Source organism: Castor canadensis, chromosome 11, assembly GCF_047511655.1.
Source record: "Castor canadensis chromosome 11, mCasCan1.hap1v2, whole genome shotgun sequence".
Classification (NCBI taxonomy): Eukaryota; Metazoa; Chordata; class Mammalia; order Rodentia; family Castoridae; genus Castor; species Castor canadensis.
In genome coordinates, this window is record NC_133396.1 from 83,871,309 (window position 1) to 83,885,110 (window position 13,802).

The window sequence follows — 13,802 nt, forward strand, 5'->3', positions numbered from 1 at the left end:
ATTCATTGGAGGAGTACATTTTTCAGATGGCAATACTCTCATTCTGATGTACATTTTCAATAAAACTTTTTTCAGAAGCCCAATCAACATCATCATAAAAATTAATAAACTTATTCTAAAATCCATCTGGAACTGCAAAAACAAAATAGAATAGCCAAAAATAATCCTGAAAAAGAAAAGTCAAGTAGAGAATTCACACTTCCCAATTTCAAAGCTTACTACTAAGCAATAGTGATTGAGACAGCATGGTACTGGCCCAGAGTGAATATACAGATCAATGGGATAGAGTTGGTGGTTTGGAAATAAATCCATGTCTATAGCCAACCAATTTTCATCAAAGATGCCAATATGAATGAATGGAGAAAGAATCATCTATAACAACTGGGTATCATATACAAAAGAATGTAGTTGGACTCTTACTTCACACCATATGGAAACCGTCAGACCTTGATTTAAGAGTGACTGATACAAAGCTCTTAGAAGAAAACCTAGGGGTAAATCTTTATAACCATAGATTTGGTAAAGGATTCTTAGGTATGACACCAAAAGCACAAGTAAGAACAACAAAGAAGGGAGAGAAGAAGAGAAGGGAGGGAGGGGAAAAAGAAAGATAGAAGGAGAGACAGGAAGAAAGGAAAGGAGAAAGGGAGGGAGAGAAGAAGGGAAGGGAAGAAGAAAGGGAGAGAGAAAGAAAAGAAAAAGATTAGACTTCACCAAAATTATCTTGTGTACTTCTAGAGAACATTAAGAAAGTAAAAAGCCTACAAAATGGGAGGAAATGTTTGCAATTCATGTATCTGAAAATGAACTTGTATTCAGAATATATAACTCACTCTTATGACTCAATAATAAATAGGCAAATGACCTAATTAAAATAAGGGCAAAGCATCTGAACAGACAATTCTCCCAAAGAAAACAGTACTTCACATCATTAGTCATCAGGGAAATATAAATCAAAACCACAATGAGATGCTGTTTATTCCCACTACTATGGCTAGAATAAAAAAGTCAGATAACAAATGTTGGTGAGTATGTGGAGAAGTTTAGACTGTCACACACCATACACTGTCGAGAATGTAAAATGGTACACGTGTTCCATAATTGCTTAGGAAAAGTCTAGGCAGTGCCTCAAATTATTAAAGATAGAACTGTCATATGACCCAGCAATTCCACTCGTAGGTATATACACAAAAGAAATGAAAGCACTTATCTGTCCACAAAAAACTTGTATGTGAATCTTTATAGCAACTTTAATCAGGAAAGTCAAAATGATGGAAACAAAACAACCCAACAGACAAATATGGTGCATCCTTATATGAGATATTGTTATGTCACAAAAATAAATGGAGAACTGGAGGAGTGGCTCAAGTGATAGAGTGCCTGCAAATAAATGGAGAACTGGAGGAGTGGCTCAAGTGATAGAGTGCCTGCCTAGCAAGCATAAGGCCCTGAGTTCAAACCCCAGTACCACCAAAAAAAAAACAAAAACAAAAACACAATTTACATGTGACAAAAATGAATGGAATATTGAACCATGTCACAACATGGTGAACCTTGAAACAGTATACTAAGTGAAAAAAAAAAAACTAGTCACAAAAAACCACATAGTAACATGATTCCTTTCATATGAAATTTCCATGATAGGAAATCAACAAGGATGGAATGTATACTGGTGATTGCTTAGACTGGGATTGGGGAGAGGATGAAGGATAGACAGGTGCTGTGGCTTGGATGTGGTTTGTCCCCCAAGGGTTCATGTGTTGGAAGCTTGGTTCTCCATATGGCAGTGTTGAGGTCATGGAACCTTTAAGAAATGGGGCTAGGAAGAGGTAATTAGGTCACTGTGCATGCTGTCACCAAAAGGAATCAATATAGTTATCATGTATACAGGTTGGTTCCTATACGAGGGAGTTGCTAGAAAAGAACAAGCCAGACCCCACAGGCTTCCTATCTTGTCATATAAGCCGTCTCTCTCACATGCACTCCTACCACGATGCCATGAGCGCTTGCCAGAGTCAGCACTATGTTGTTTAAACTTTCAGTCTCCCAAACTGTGAGCAAAATAAACCTCTTTTCTTTATAAGATACCAGGCCTTTGGTATTTTGTTATAGCAACAAAAAGTGGACTAATACACACGGTAATAGCTAAAGTATTCAAAACTTCTTTCTGAGATGACAAAATATTCTAAAGTTGACTACAGTTGCCCATATCTATGAGTCTACTGAAATCACTGAATTGTGTATTTTATAAGGGTGATATGTAGTATGGGTTAATTATTTTGTAACAAAACTTTTAAAAAACATTCTCTCAAAAGGAAAGAGAGCTATGGGAACTTACAAGCCAGAATCCATGTCCACGCCTTGTGGGATAGTATCAATAAGGTTTATTAATGCATCCAACTGAGATTTCATTTCATTAACTTTTTCACTAATTTCCTCCCATTCTTCTAAATAGATATTAGAAAATTCTATGTTTTCCAACTTGTAATAACAGAAGTCAAGAGAATTAAGCAAATTTGGAAGAACTTTAGAGATACCTAGAACAGTGAGAAAAAGCATTAGCTACTATAAGTATTTGTAAGACTGTAATGGGAACAGACACTTAAATATGCCCACCACTGGAGGTTTAGCCCAATAACTAACTCGCTTTATGAGCCAGTCTGCTTTTAATTACACAAGCTTTAAACAAGTAAAAAAGCTGGGTGCCAATGGCTCACACCTGCCATCCTAGCTACTCAGGAGGCAGCGAGTAGGAGGACCGTGGTTCGAAGCCAGCCTGGGCAAACAGTTCATGAGACCCTATCTAAAAAATATCCAACACAAAACAGGGCTACTGGAGTGGCTCAAGTGTTAGAGCACCTGCCTGGCAAACGTGAGGCCCTAAGTTCAAATCCCAGTACTGCCTGCCTCCCAACAAGGATTTAAACAGAGACTGTTTTTTCTTTTGTCTTTTCTCCCCTCCACAACCACCCCATGTGAAGGAACTAAAGAATGGTTTTTCAGCTCCAGACAAGGTCATCACTCTCCTCTCCTCATCTTGCTGACCATGGGAGTGAAGGAACATTCAGGATAACCAGACATACAGCTCTGGAGACTAATGCCAGCACATCAAAAAATAACCAGACTCAAGGTCACCCTCTGACCCAGAGTCATGCCTCTCAGCAGGTACATCTGCACTTTCCCTTATAAACCCATTCTCTACCTCCTGGCAGGGAGGATGGCAGATTTATCCGCCTCATTCTTCCTGGAAATACAGACCTTTACTTCCTTTTCTCCAAATATCTACTCTCATTATCTGTGAATTGGCATAGAGCTCAGGGGACCAAATTTTTTATATCAAGACTAATACTTTGGGACTGGGTACAGTGGCTCACATCTATAATCTCAGCTACTTGGGAGGCAGAAATTGGGAGGATCACAGTTTGAGGCCAGCCCTGGGCAAAAATTTAGTGAGATCCCATTTCTATCAATAAGCTAGATATGGTGATGCATGCTTGTGATTCCAGCAATAAGGGAGACATAAAAAGGAGGACTGCAGTCCAGACTGGCTTGGGCAAAAATGTGAGACCCTATCCAAAAAATAAAGTAAAAAGGGCTGGAGTGTGACTCAAGTGTTAGAGCATCTGCCTAACCAGCATGAGGCCCCAAGTTCAAACCCTAAAACAAGAAAAGACTACTACTTCAACACTAAATTATAAAACCCAGCTGGGCAAGGGCATATATTTTTTTCATCTTTCTATTCTCCTACAGCTTACCTAGCAAGACCCTTGAAAAGAATCACTCCAATAATTAATACACCACTAACTCTTGAATAAAGACTATGCAAATGTGTGATTTTATGACTAGTGATATTTCTATGATGAGTTCATTCTCCAACTCAGCTTATTTTCTCAGCTGAGAATCAAGTGCATTAATCCCAAAAGGATCAACTGTAGTTTTCTGACACAGACACTAATTTAATCAATCACTCTGTTAAGATAACAATGATGATCAATGGCTTCTTCATGGGATGGCTAAAAACAGAAATGAAAATAGATATTGTTCTGTGACTGATCAGGTTTTCCTGATGTTTATAGTTTTCCTGGTGGAGTTTGGATCCTAATGTTGACCCAGCAGACTGATTCACTGTGAGATTTGTCTTATTGCATTTTCAAACTAAGAAATGAAAATACTCTCTTCTCAAGAGTTACAAAAAGAAAAATAATTTTAAAGCCAACTGTTGTTCTTGTCCTTGCAAAAATATTATCATTATATTTGTCACAAAAGTTTAGCCAGGCGCCAGTGGCTCATGTCTGTAATCCTAGATACTTGGGAGGCTAAGATTGGGAGGACTGTGGTTCAAGGCCAGCCAGGCAAATAGTTCATGAGACCCCCACCTCAACCAACTGCTGGGAGCAGTGACACATGCCTGTCATCCAAGCTAAGCAGGAGGTTAAGATCCAGAGGACTGCATGCCAGGCTAACCACAGGCAAGAAAAGTTCATTAGACCCCACCTCAAAGGAAAAAGTTGGGTGTCATCCCTGCTACAGCAGGAAGCATAAAGAAGGAGGATCACAGACCAAGCTGGCATGGGCAAAAAGTGAAACCCTATCTCAAAAACAAAAACAAAAAACAGGAAAAGTCTGGAGGTGTGGCTTAAGCTATGGAGCACTTGCCTCACAAATCCAAAGTTCTGAGTTCAAACTCTAGTACCAAGCCCTGAGTTCAAACCCCAATACTACCAAAAAAAAAGAGGAAAAATAAACCTTGATCAGCAAACAGCAGTATTAAAAATGACCTGTTAATTTCATCATTATTCATTGTTTCAATTTCTTCATCTATTTTAAACCATTTTCTACCTCATTCTTTCCCACTATGTACTCTCATGGGAAGGCATTGCCATTTTAACCTAAAACTACATTATTGTTGCTGCAGATAATGATGATTGTGTTTTCCCATGGAATTTTATGTTGAACAACAGTGCTGTCAGTGGTTACCTGAAATTCTTTACCAGGAGGGATTCTTAAAGAACACATAACTGTGAATAAAAATGCTTTGGGGGAGTTTTATATCTCTCACGGCCAGCTCTGGGATATTAAATCACTCTACTGGGGCTGGAGGAATAAAATTGACGGTCAGAAATTTGCTGAGGGATAGAAGCCCTGATAAACACACTAGGTTTCACTTGGGCCTCTGAATCCCTGAAAACAATGCACCTTAAGGAAAAGGGTGGAACAGAAACAGACTAGTTCTCACAAAGCCTAAAGCCAGACTTCATATTTCAACTCAGTCCCCCCAAGCTTCAGTTTAGGTGATCTTCCCCTACCCTAAATGACCTGCTAGAAGACAAAGTAAAAAAAAAAATCCTTCCGAAGTTTTGAGTTATTTCTAGAACTTTTCAGACACAATGTTCAACATTTAATTGGAATAAGGCATATAAAAAGAACTGACTGAAAAACATGACAATATATAGACAACTTCTAAAAACCTATAGGAGAATCAATTATCAGACATGGTCTTTACAATTAACTGTGGTTAAAAATTTGAAATTTTTAAGGCCAGGGATCTGGCTCAGTGGTGGAGCACTTTGCCTAGAATGCCATGAGGCCCTCACTTGGGTTATTTGCACCATTAAAAAAAAAAAGGTTGAAATTGTTAATTTTATTGAAATTATTATATTATATTAATTTTTATCCAAGACCTCTCTCACACATTGCTAACATGTCTGCTGAATCAACATCCACTTAATTATACCATAACTACTTCACAGTCAGTATGTCTAAAACTGAATATATAATCTCCCTCTTCCAATTTTTTCCTCCTCCTGTATTCCCTAATCTCAATTATTTGAATGCCACATGGTCACACTACAGCACTCTTCTTTCTCTCATGTATTCTCCAGATCATCAAATTTGCATAGCCTATACTTTTCAAAATCTCTCTTTATTGTTTTCTTCCTCTCCTGCTCTATGTCTTAGGCTAGGACCTTGTCATTTTTCAACTAGATCCCTACAATAGGTCTCTTCATGTTTTCAAAATACCATTCCTCAGTAAATGTCCCTCTCTGCTGTCAGAGTGATTGTTCTAAAATTCAAACTAGTTCACTGCCTCAAAAGTTCTGTGCTCTTAGGCTTAGTAGAGAAAGCCTATCCACTTCCACATAACTGTATCACCATCACCCACACACTGCTCAACAATCTAGGACTCCATTTCTGCATATTATTCAGATGTTCTCTTTGTCTCTAATATTCCTCTCCACCTTTGCCATGTAGCAAACTTATACTTTCCACTTTTAGATATTAATTCATGATATACTTATAGCTATTAATTATATTCAAAATAATCACTGTTAAAATGCTTTGTAATGACAAGAAATTTAATTATCTTTTTCTTACCGTTGTCTCCATTTATCCTTATTTCATATTCTTTGTAGAGTCTGCCTATGGTTTTCAACAGTTCTTCCATGTATTGTCGCTCTGGTGGCATGTTCCCCTCCATATTTTTATGGCGATTAAATACCCCAAACCCAACATCTGCCCAGCTTTCCTGCAAATGCTTAATAATCTTGAGAGAATCATATCTGGACACTAGAGTATCCCCAGTAAACTTTTCTGACTTCTCCTTCAGCATCTGGAAAGTGAAGGGGGTGGGGAGTAACATGTTATTCATCAAAGATCCTTACTCCCCAGTGACACCCAATCATTTTGGTGTTGGATAGCCTATTATTGTTGTTCATAGCCATTGTTCTTATAAGAATTTGAGGGTTAGAGAGACCCAGTGTCAACTTCTCAGTCTACCAGATACTACTGGTAGATAAGCAACCTGACATCCCTAAGCTTCTGATTTCTGCCAGAGTGAGGTGGGGACCGTAAGACCTATATAATGTAGCTGTCAAAAAGAGTAAGAAAAGGCCAGGCACTAATGGCTTATCCCTGTAATCCTAGCTACTCAGGAGGGCAGAGATCAGGAGAACTGATGAGATTTGAAGCCAGTCCAGGAAAATAGTTTGTGAGACCCTATCTCAAAAATGATCAAAACAAAAAAGGGCTGGTGGAGTAGCTCAAGTGGTAGAGCACCTGCCTAGTAAACATGAGGCCTTGAATTCAAAACCCAGTATTGACCAAAAAAAAGAGTAAGAAAGAAAAGGTATGGGAAGCATTTTCAGCCTAACAAAGAATAAAGTAAATGAGAATTACTTTGATTCCCAATTAATAAAGAAGCACTGTTTTTTTCAGCTTCATCTATACATGTCAAGACTGCCATATAAATAGTAAAAATAATTTACTGAAGTAGATATATTGTATGAAGGGCAGAAAACTTCTTCAATTCTGAGATTGTTATGATCAAATCATTCCAGGAGAAAAGAAAGTGGTTTCTGGGGCTCTGGATGAGATTTCATTAGTTCATGAATTTGATATTCACTTTTGAATTATTTTGATGTCATGGAATATAATTTTCTTTTGTCAGATTTCTATTGCATGATAGCAATTTAATTAATGAAACTTGTTTTCAAAGTTTGAACCCTTTTAAAAAAGATGCTATTCATGGTAAACAAAATCTGGCATACATATAAATGTGGCACATATATGCACACAATGGAATATTGTTCAACCTTAAAAAGGAAGCAAATCCTGACACATGGATGTACTTTGAGGACATACTGCTGAGCGAAATAAACGAGTCATAACATGACAGATGCTGTATTAGTCTACTTAGATGAGGTGGCTAATATAGCCAATTTTTACATGCAGAAAGTAGGATGATGATTGCTAGGGGTTGAGGGAAGGCAAAACTGGGAGCCATTGGTTAGAGCCTCAGTCTGAGAAGATGAAAGACTCTAGAGACAGATAGTGGTGATGGTTGCACGTGAATTCACTTTTTTGCCACTGACTTAAAATGGTAAGTTTTATGTTAGGTATAATTTTGCCATAATTTAAAACTTGTTAATTTTCTGGTGAGGCACAGACTTATTATCTGGCAACTACATGAGAGAGACAGAACCATACTCCCTGCTACACAAGCATCTTCCTCCCCCCACACACTTCTCTCTCTCTCTTTTTTTCTGGCAGCCTAAGTTTATTTTACCCCAAAATCTGAAATAGACTTGAAAATATTTAAATGTATTTTTAAAGGCCCCTGTGGAGCTAGTGGAGTGGCTTAAATGGTAGCACACCTACCTAGCAAGTGTGAGGCCCTGAGTTCAAGGGCAAGGGTCCCTGTAGCCTTGCTGTTTCCTTTCTCTTTCATCAAACTTTGTAGGGTACTGGTGAGGGGTGCAGTACTAGCATTTAAACTCAGAACCCTGCACTTGCTAGGCAGGCACTCTACCACTTGAGCCACATTCCCAGCCCTTATATAGCAGTTTAAAAGCATAAGATGTGACTCAGCTGTAGGTGAGGAGGGTCAAGTTTACTACCAGCACTTTCATTACCAAGTTCTTTATTAAAGAGTCTTACCCTGTGCCACTGCTTGAAGCTTGAAGGAGTTACCTGAAACACATCTCCCTTTTTGAGGGATAATACACCTTGTCCACTGAAAAAAGAAAAAAGAGCAAGAGAAAGGTCTCAGAACCAGGTATAAACAAAGAAAATCATAAATTCATGCACTAAATAACAATATTATATTTCCCCAACCAGGTATAGGCCCCTCCCCATAGGCATTCATCTTTTATATTTACAGCATAAATATAGATTCTAATTGTAATCAACCAAGGGCCAGGGGCTATGATAGTATCTCTGTGAGGGTGGGGGGCTCTCACATTGGAAATTCAAAACTAGGACTCTATGAGAATTCCTGTTGCAAAACACTGAAAAGTGCTAAACAACACAAGATGGGGGGAAGGGTGAGGAAGTGCAGTAGAGTGGGGCTATGTTGACTTAAGCACAATGCATGTGCAGGTATAATAATACCAAGGCAAAAATCCCAGTGAACAACAGACAGACACTTAAACAACGAAGGACAAGAATTAAAAACAGGTCACATTAAAGAGAGGGCACTAATGGGGGGAGGGTGGTTAAAGAAGGAAGTAAAGAAAGTCAGTATGGTTGATATACTTTCTACATAAGAATGAATATAGAATGTCTAAACCTGTTGAAATCACCATAAAAAGGGGATGAAGGTAGAAAGGAGAAAAATGGAACGTGCAACCCTCCCGTCCCCAGATTTCTGTTTGATGTCTGTATGTCAGTGTGTGTCTTATTTCTCATTCCCCGCTGCTCTTAGTCAGGTTCACACAGCACACCCACGCAGGTTGCAGGCAATGAACCAATTCAGAATATAATACACATATACACGAAAATGTCATAATGAAACTCCCTGTATAGCTATTTTAAACAAACAAAAACATCTTTTTTTCAAAATCAGACAACAGGAAAGCAAAACTGGTCCTGTCTGGGGGTTGGTACCAGTGGGAGGAGTTAGGATAGAAGGAAAGGGTATAGGAGGGTGAATATTGTGGAAATATTATGTACTCATGCATGAAATGGAAAAAATGAGACCTGTTGAAACTATTCTAAGAATAGGGGAAGGGGAATAAAGGAGAACGATGGAGAGAGTGTATTTAACTGATATATTGTAAGCATTTTTGTAAATGTCACAATGTACTCCCAGTACATTAATATGATAATAAATATATAAATTTTTTAAAAAAGAATTCCTGTTGAATATAGCTGCCAGGATATATAAATACAACATATAAACGCAAAGGAAACCTACTGAGTAATGAAGACTCAAAATTAGGTCAGGAGTCCTAACTTTTTGAAAGTTTCTACTAAGTTTCACTAAAGTGTCACAGGAGAAAGCTCATTTTAAGAAAGTTGCTGAAGAGAAAGGAAGAAGAGAATGATGACCTCCAGTGCTCTACTCCCAGGTAACAGTGAGCAAACAACAGAAATGTGCCCATGACAGCAGCCTCCAGTTGAAGAGGCTTCACCTTCTAGAACTTCTACATCTACTAACTGGGAAACCTTATAGGATATCTGAAAACTAAAACCACTAGACTAAATCTGACATGGAAGTGGTATCTAGAATGTGTCCTTTTCACAAATAAAGCATCTTAAAATTTGAAAACACTTTAGAAATCATCTAGTACAGTCTGCACCCAAAGTAGAGGTTCCCACTCACATTGGCTGTGATTTCATCATCCCCCCTCAATTTAATTACTTTATCTCCAGACTTTTCCATGATCAAATTAATCACTACAAAGCATGCTAGTCAATCAAAATCCATCTCTCTGTAACTGTCACCCAATGATTCCACTTTGCTGCCCTGCACTGTGCTACAGAATTTGCAGATGGATTCAGGTATTCATTTGTCAGAAGAAATGACATAAGTTGACTTTGTTTTAAGGAGAAAAGAAAAAGAAAAAGAGTTGGACTTCAATGAAGACAGCAGCGGAAGTCATCAGGGAATCAAGAGGGACTACAAAGATAATTAGCACTAGAAACCACCAGAGTTCAAAGTCCTTAACAGTGCTGATTATCTCCCAATAACAACGTTAGAGGAGAGGGAGAGAGAGAAAGGGAGAGGGAGAAAGAGAAAGAGAGAGGAAGAGAAAGACACACACAGAGAATTGGACTGAGTTATTTGACATGAAATAGTATAACCAGCAAACCAAGATTCTTGGAAGAGCTGCTGCCATTTGAGAAGTCCGTCCCTAGTGACTTGCGCTTTCTCCTTTGTGGACACCTCAGTGCATTCCACCTCCTGTTTAAATTTGTCCAGAGAGAGCTTCCATTTCTCTGTCAACCTCTGCAACATTGCAAGGTCTGCAGTGTCCTAAAATGCGTAAGATCAACTTAGTCATTTATTTCTTAAGAAGTATTTATTAACACATGCAAGGCCATTATTAATACCAGAGCTATTCCTTTTTCAAAATATCATCAGTGACTTGTTTGGGGATGAATTTTCCGTGGCACATAAAGTGTTGGGGACAAGACCTTTTCCTTGCAACATGAACCCAATTTTCCTGCAGGGCAGTGTGGTACACTGAAAAGAATAGGAACCATGAAGCCAGACAGAACCAAATGTGAACCCAAGGCATCTGCTGGCTGCATAACCTCAGGGGACATTATTTAATCTATCCGCAGAAGACCCTAATACATTTCTCACAGGCTAGTTTAAAGAGCGAAATGAAATGACTAGGGAAAATGGCTCTACTGAGTAAAAACACACCAAGTGCCAGTTCCTCTTTTCCTCCCTAGGGTACTCACAGAATTTTCTCATTAAATTGCATAATAATGCAACTATTTCAATAAACACAGCTATTTACTGTTTTTTGTTTTGTTTTGAGACAGGGTCTTGCTAAGTAACCTAGGCTGACCTGAACTCATTTTGGGTTTTTTGTTTTTTATATGTTATTAGTATATAATAGTGTACAGGGAGTTTAGTTGTGACATTTCCATACTGGTTTGGTTCTTCCCCTCCATTATTCTCCCTCTTCACCCTCCCTTTTCTTACAATGACTTTGACAGGTTTCAATGTTCTATATTCATTCACTTATAGAAAATACATCAACCACATTCACCTTCTTTTACCCTCTTCATTTACCCTTCCCCTCCTGCCTGTTTTACATTCCTGTCCTTCACTGTTTAAGTGTCTGTTCATTGTTCAGTGGGGTTTTGCCTTGCTAGAACTCACTTTGTAGCCTAAGCTGGCCTGGAACTTGTGATCCTCCTGCCTCAGTCTCTCAAGCACTGGGACTTATAGGCATTAGACCGCTATGCCTGGCCATAACGCTTTTTATTGTAGTTTAAGAACCAATAAATAGTAGACTGTGAATAAATTTGTGGTGTTATTAAACTTAGATAAACTGATTTAGGTACAATGGAAGACAAATATAAGGAAGTAAGAGACTTTATTTACCTTTCTGTATATTTTTCACTCTGCTCACAATAAAGCAAAAATGTAAACCTATATTTAAAAATTTGTAAGTTTCGCAAACAAATACTCTGGTCTCAGCCCTCAGCACTTGCATCTTTTCTCCTGAAACTAAAGTGAACGGAGGTTTACCTTAGTTGTCAGCATTATGATGAAGTGCTTGGCATATTTACTCCAGGCTTTTTCATTGAGGTAGAGTCTTTTAGCCAATATGACTCTATTTCTTACAATTACCTATGAAAATAATAAACTATGATTAGGAGCAAACCCCTGTGACTGACGTATCACTGTGATTTCACATATCAATTTTTCATTGACTCATTATCTCAATCAAAATTTCTTGTTTAAATCATTATGTAACTGAAATCATAAATTCATATTTCCTAAACTATTGAGCTGGAACTAAATTAAACTATAGTACATCACTGTCTTAAATAGTTTGTGATCTCAAGACCCATTTACTCTAGTAAAAAATTGAGAACTCTAAAGTGCTTTTATTTATATGGATTTTATCTATTGATATTCGCTGCACTTGACATTAAGCTAAAATTATTTAAAATACGGTGTTATTTCACTTAAACAACATTAATAAGCCAATTATATGTTAACATAAATATTACTTTTATGAAAAATAACTACATTTTTCCAAAAACATGAGTGAAAAGAATGCCATTTTTATAAATGTCTTTATGGTCTACCTTAAAAGAACAGAGACAGATTCTCATATTTGCTTCTGCCTTCAATCTGTTGCAATAGCTTGTAGAAAAATCTGCATATTCATGAGTGAATGAGAGTGGAAATAGCAAATAACACCTCAGTGTTTTGATGAAACTAGTTTTGATATCCCAGAGCTCCTGAAAGGGTCTCATGGATCCCCAGAATTCCCTGAACTACACTTTGAGAACCACTGATATGTTGAATCAGCTGCACAGTCCTTTAGTGAATGACTATTCTAGACATTGGGAGAATAGCCATGAACAAAAGAGACAGAGTATTTTCAGAATGTTGACATTCTAGATAATATCCTTCTGATTGGAAGGTACCTTAGGGATGACTGACCTGGTCAATGCCAGGTCGTCTTCTACAGAAACATCTAGCAGGGGTCAGTGTTCTACTGTTTAAATACTTTCAGTGTGAGGGAATTCGGCTGCCTTTTTTCTTCTCTTATTGAATAGACATGCCTTGTTCAAATTTATTTCTTATATATTTACTGTCATGATTGTTTCCTCTGAATATGTGAATGGCCCATTTACAATTCTGCATTAGAATGGAACACTGAATCCTACATGATGTCTGACCATTGCAAAGTAATTGTCTTCTATTCTTTTTTCTTCTCATCTTGTAAGTGTCTAATATGATTTTAAGAACCATCTTGGCCCAGTGTGGTGGCTCACACCTGCAATTCCAGGTACTTGGGATGTGGTCATTGGAAAGGATCACAGTTTGAGGTCAGCCTGGGCAAAATTAGCAAGACCATATCTCAACCAATGAGCAGGGCATTATAGTGTTTGTCTTTAATCACAAAGACACTGGAGACATAAGTAGGAGGATTGCCTTTGGATGCTGGCCCTGGACAGAAACATGAGATCCTACCTAAAAAATAACTGAAGCAAAAAAGACTGAGGGTGTGGCTCAAGTGGTAGAGTACCTGCTTAGCAAGTGTGAGTCCCTGAGTTCAAACCTTAGTACTACACACACACACACACACACACACACACACCTTACGCAGTGGCTGTGCCTGTATAGTGAGTTAGCAGCAATTTCCTGCCACTGCCTCTTTTTTTCTACACGAACTCCTTTTTCACTGGGTCTCCCCTTTTAGGTGGCTTCTCTGAGTTTTGTTCGTCCCTAAAGACACTGTAGCATGGTAACTGTGAGGTCTGGCTCCACAGTCATGCTTGCTAGCTTCACCACTTAAAGACCGAACTTCCTCATCTGGAAAGTG

General features: G+C 38.2%; 1 protein-coding gene across 1 annotated transcript in view; it reads right to left on the minus strand.

Annotated features, from left to right (window-relative positions):
* Positions 1–13,802, minus strand: part of Axdnd1 (axonemal dynein light chain domain containing 1) — a 128,703-nt gene that overhangs the window by 46,358 nt on the left and 68,543 nt on the right. The window contains exons 12-16 of the mRNA XM_074047346.1: positions 11,990–12,091; positions 10,593–10,756; positions 8,437–8,512; positions 6,376–6,610; positions 2,339–2,537 (exon numbers count right to left, since the gene is read on the minus strand). Of these exons, the coding sequence (XP_073903447.1) occupies positions 2,339–2,537; positions 6,376–6,610; positions 8,437–8,512; positions 10,593–10,756; positions 11,990–12,091 (776 nt within the window). The remainder of the gene's footprint in view (positions 1–2,338; positions 2,538–6,375; positions 6,611–8,436; positions 8,513–10,592; positions 10,757–11,989; positions 12,092–13,802) is intronic.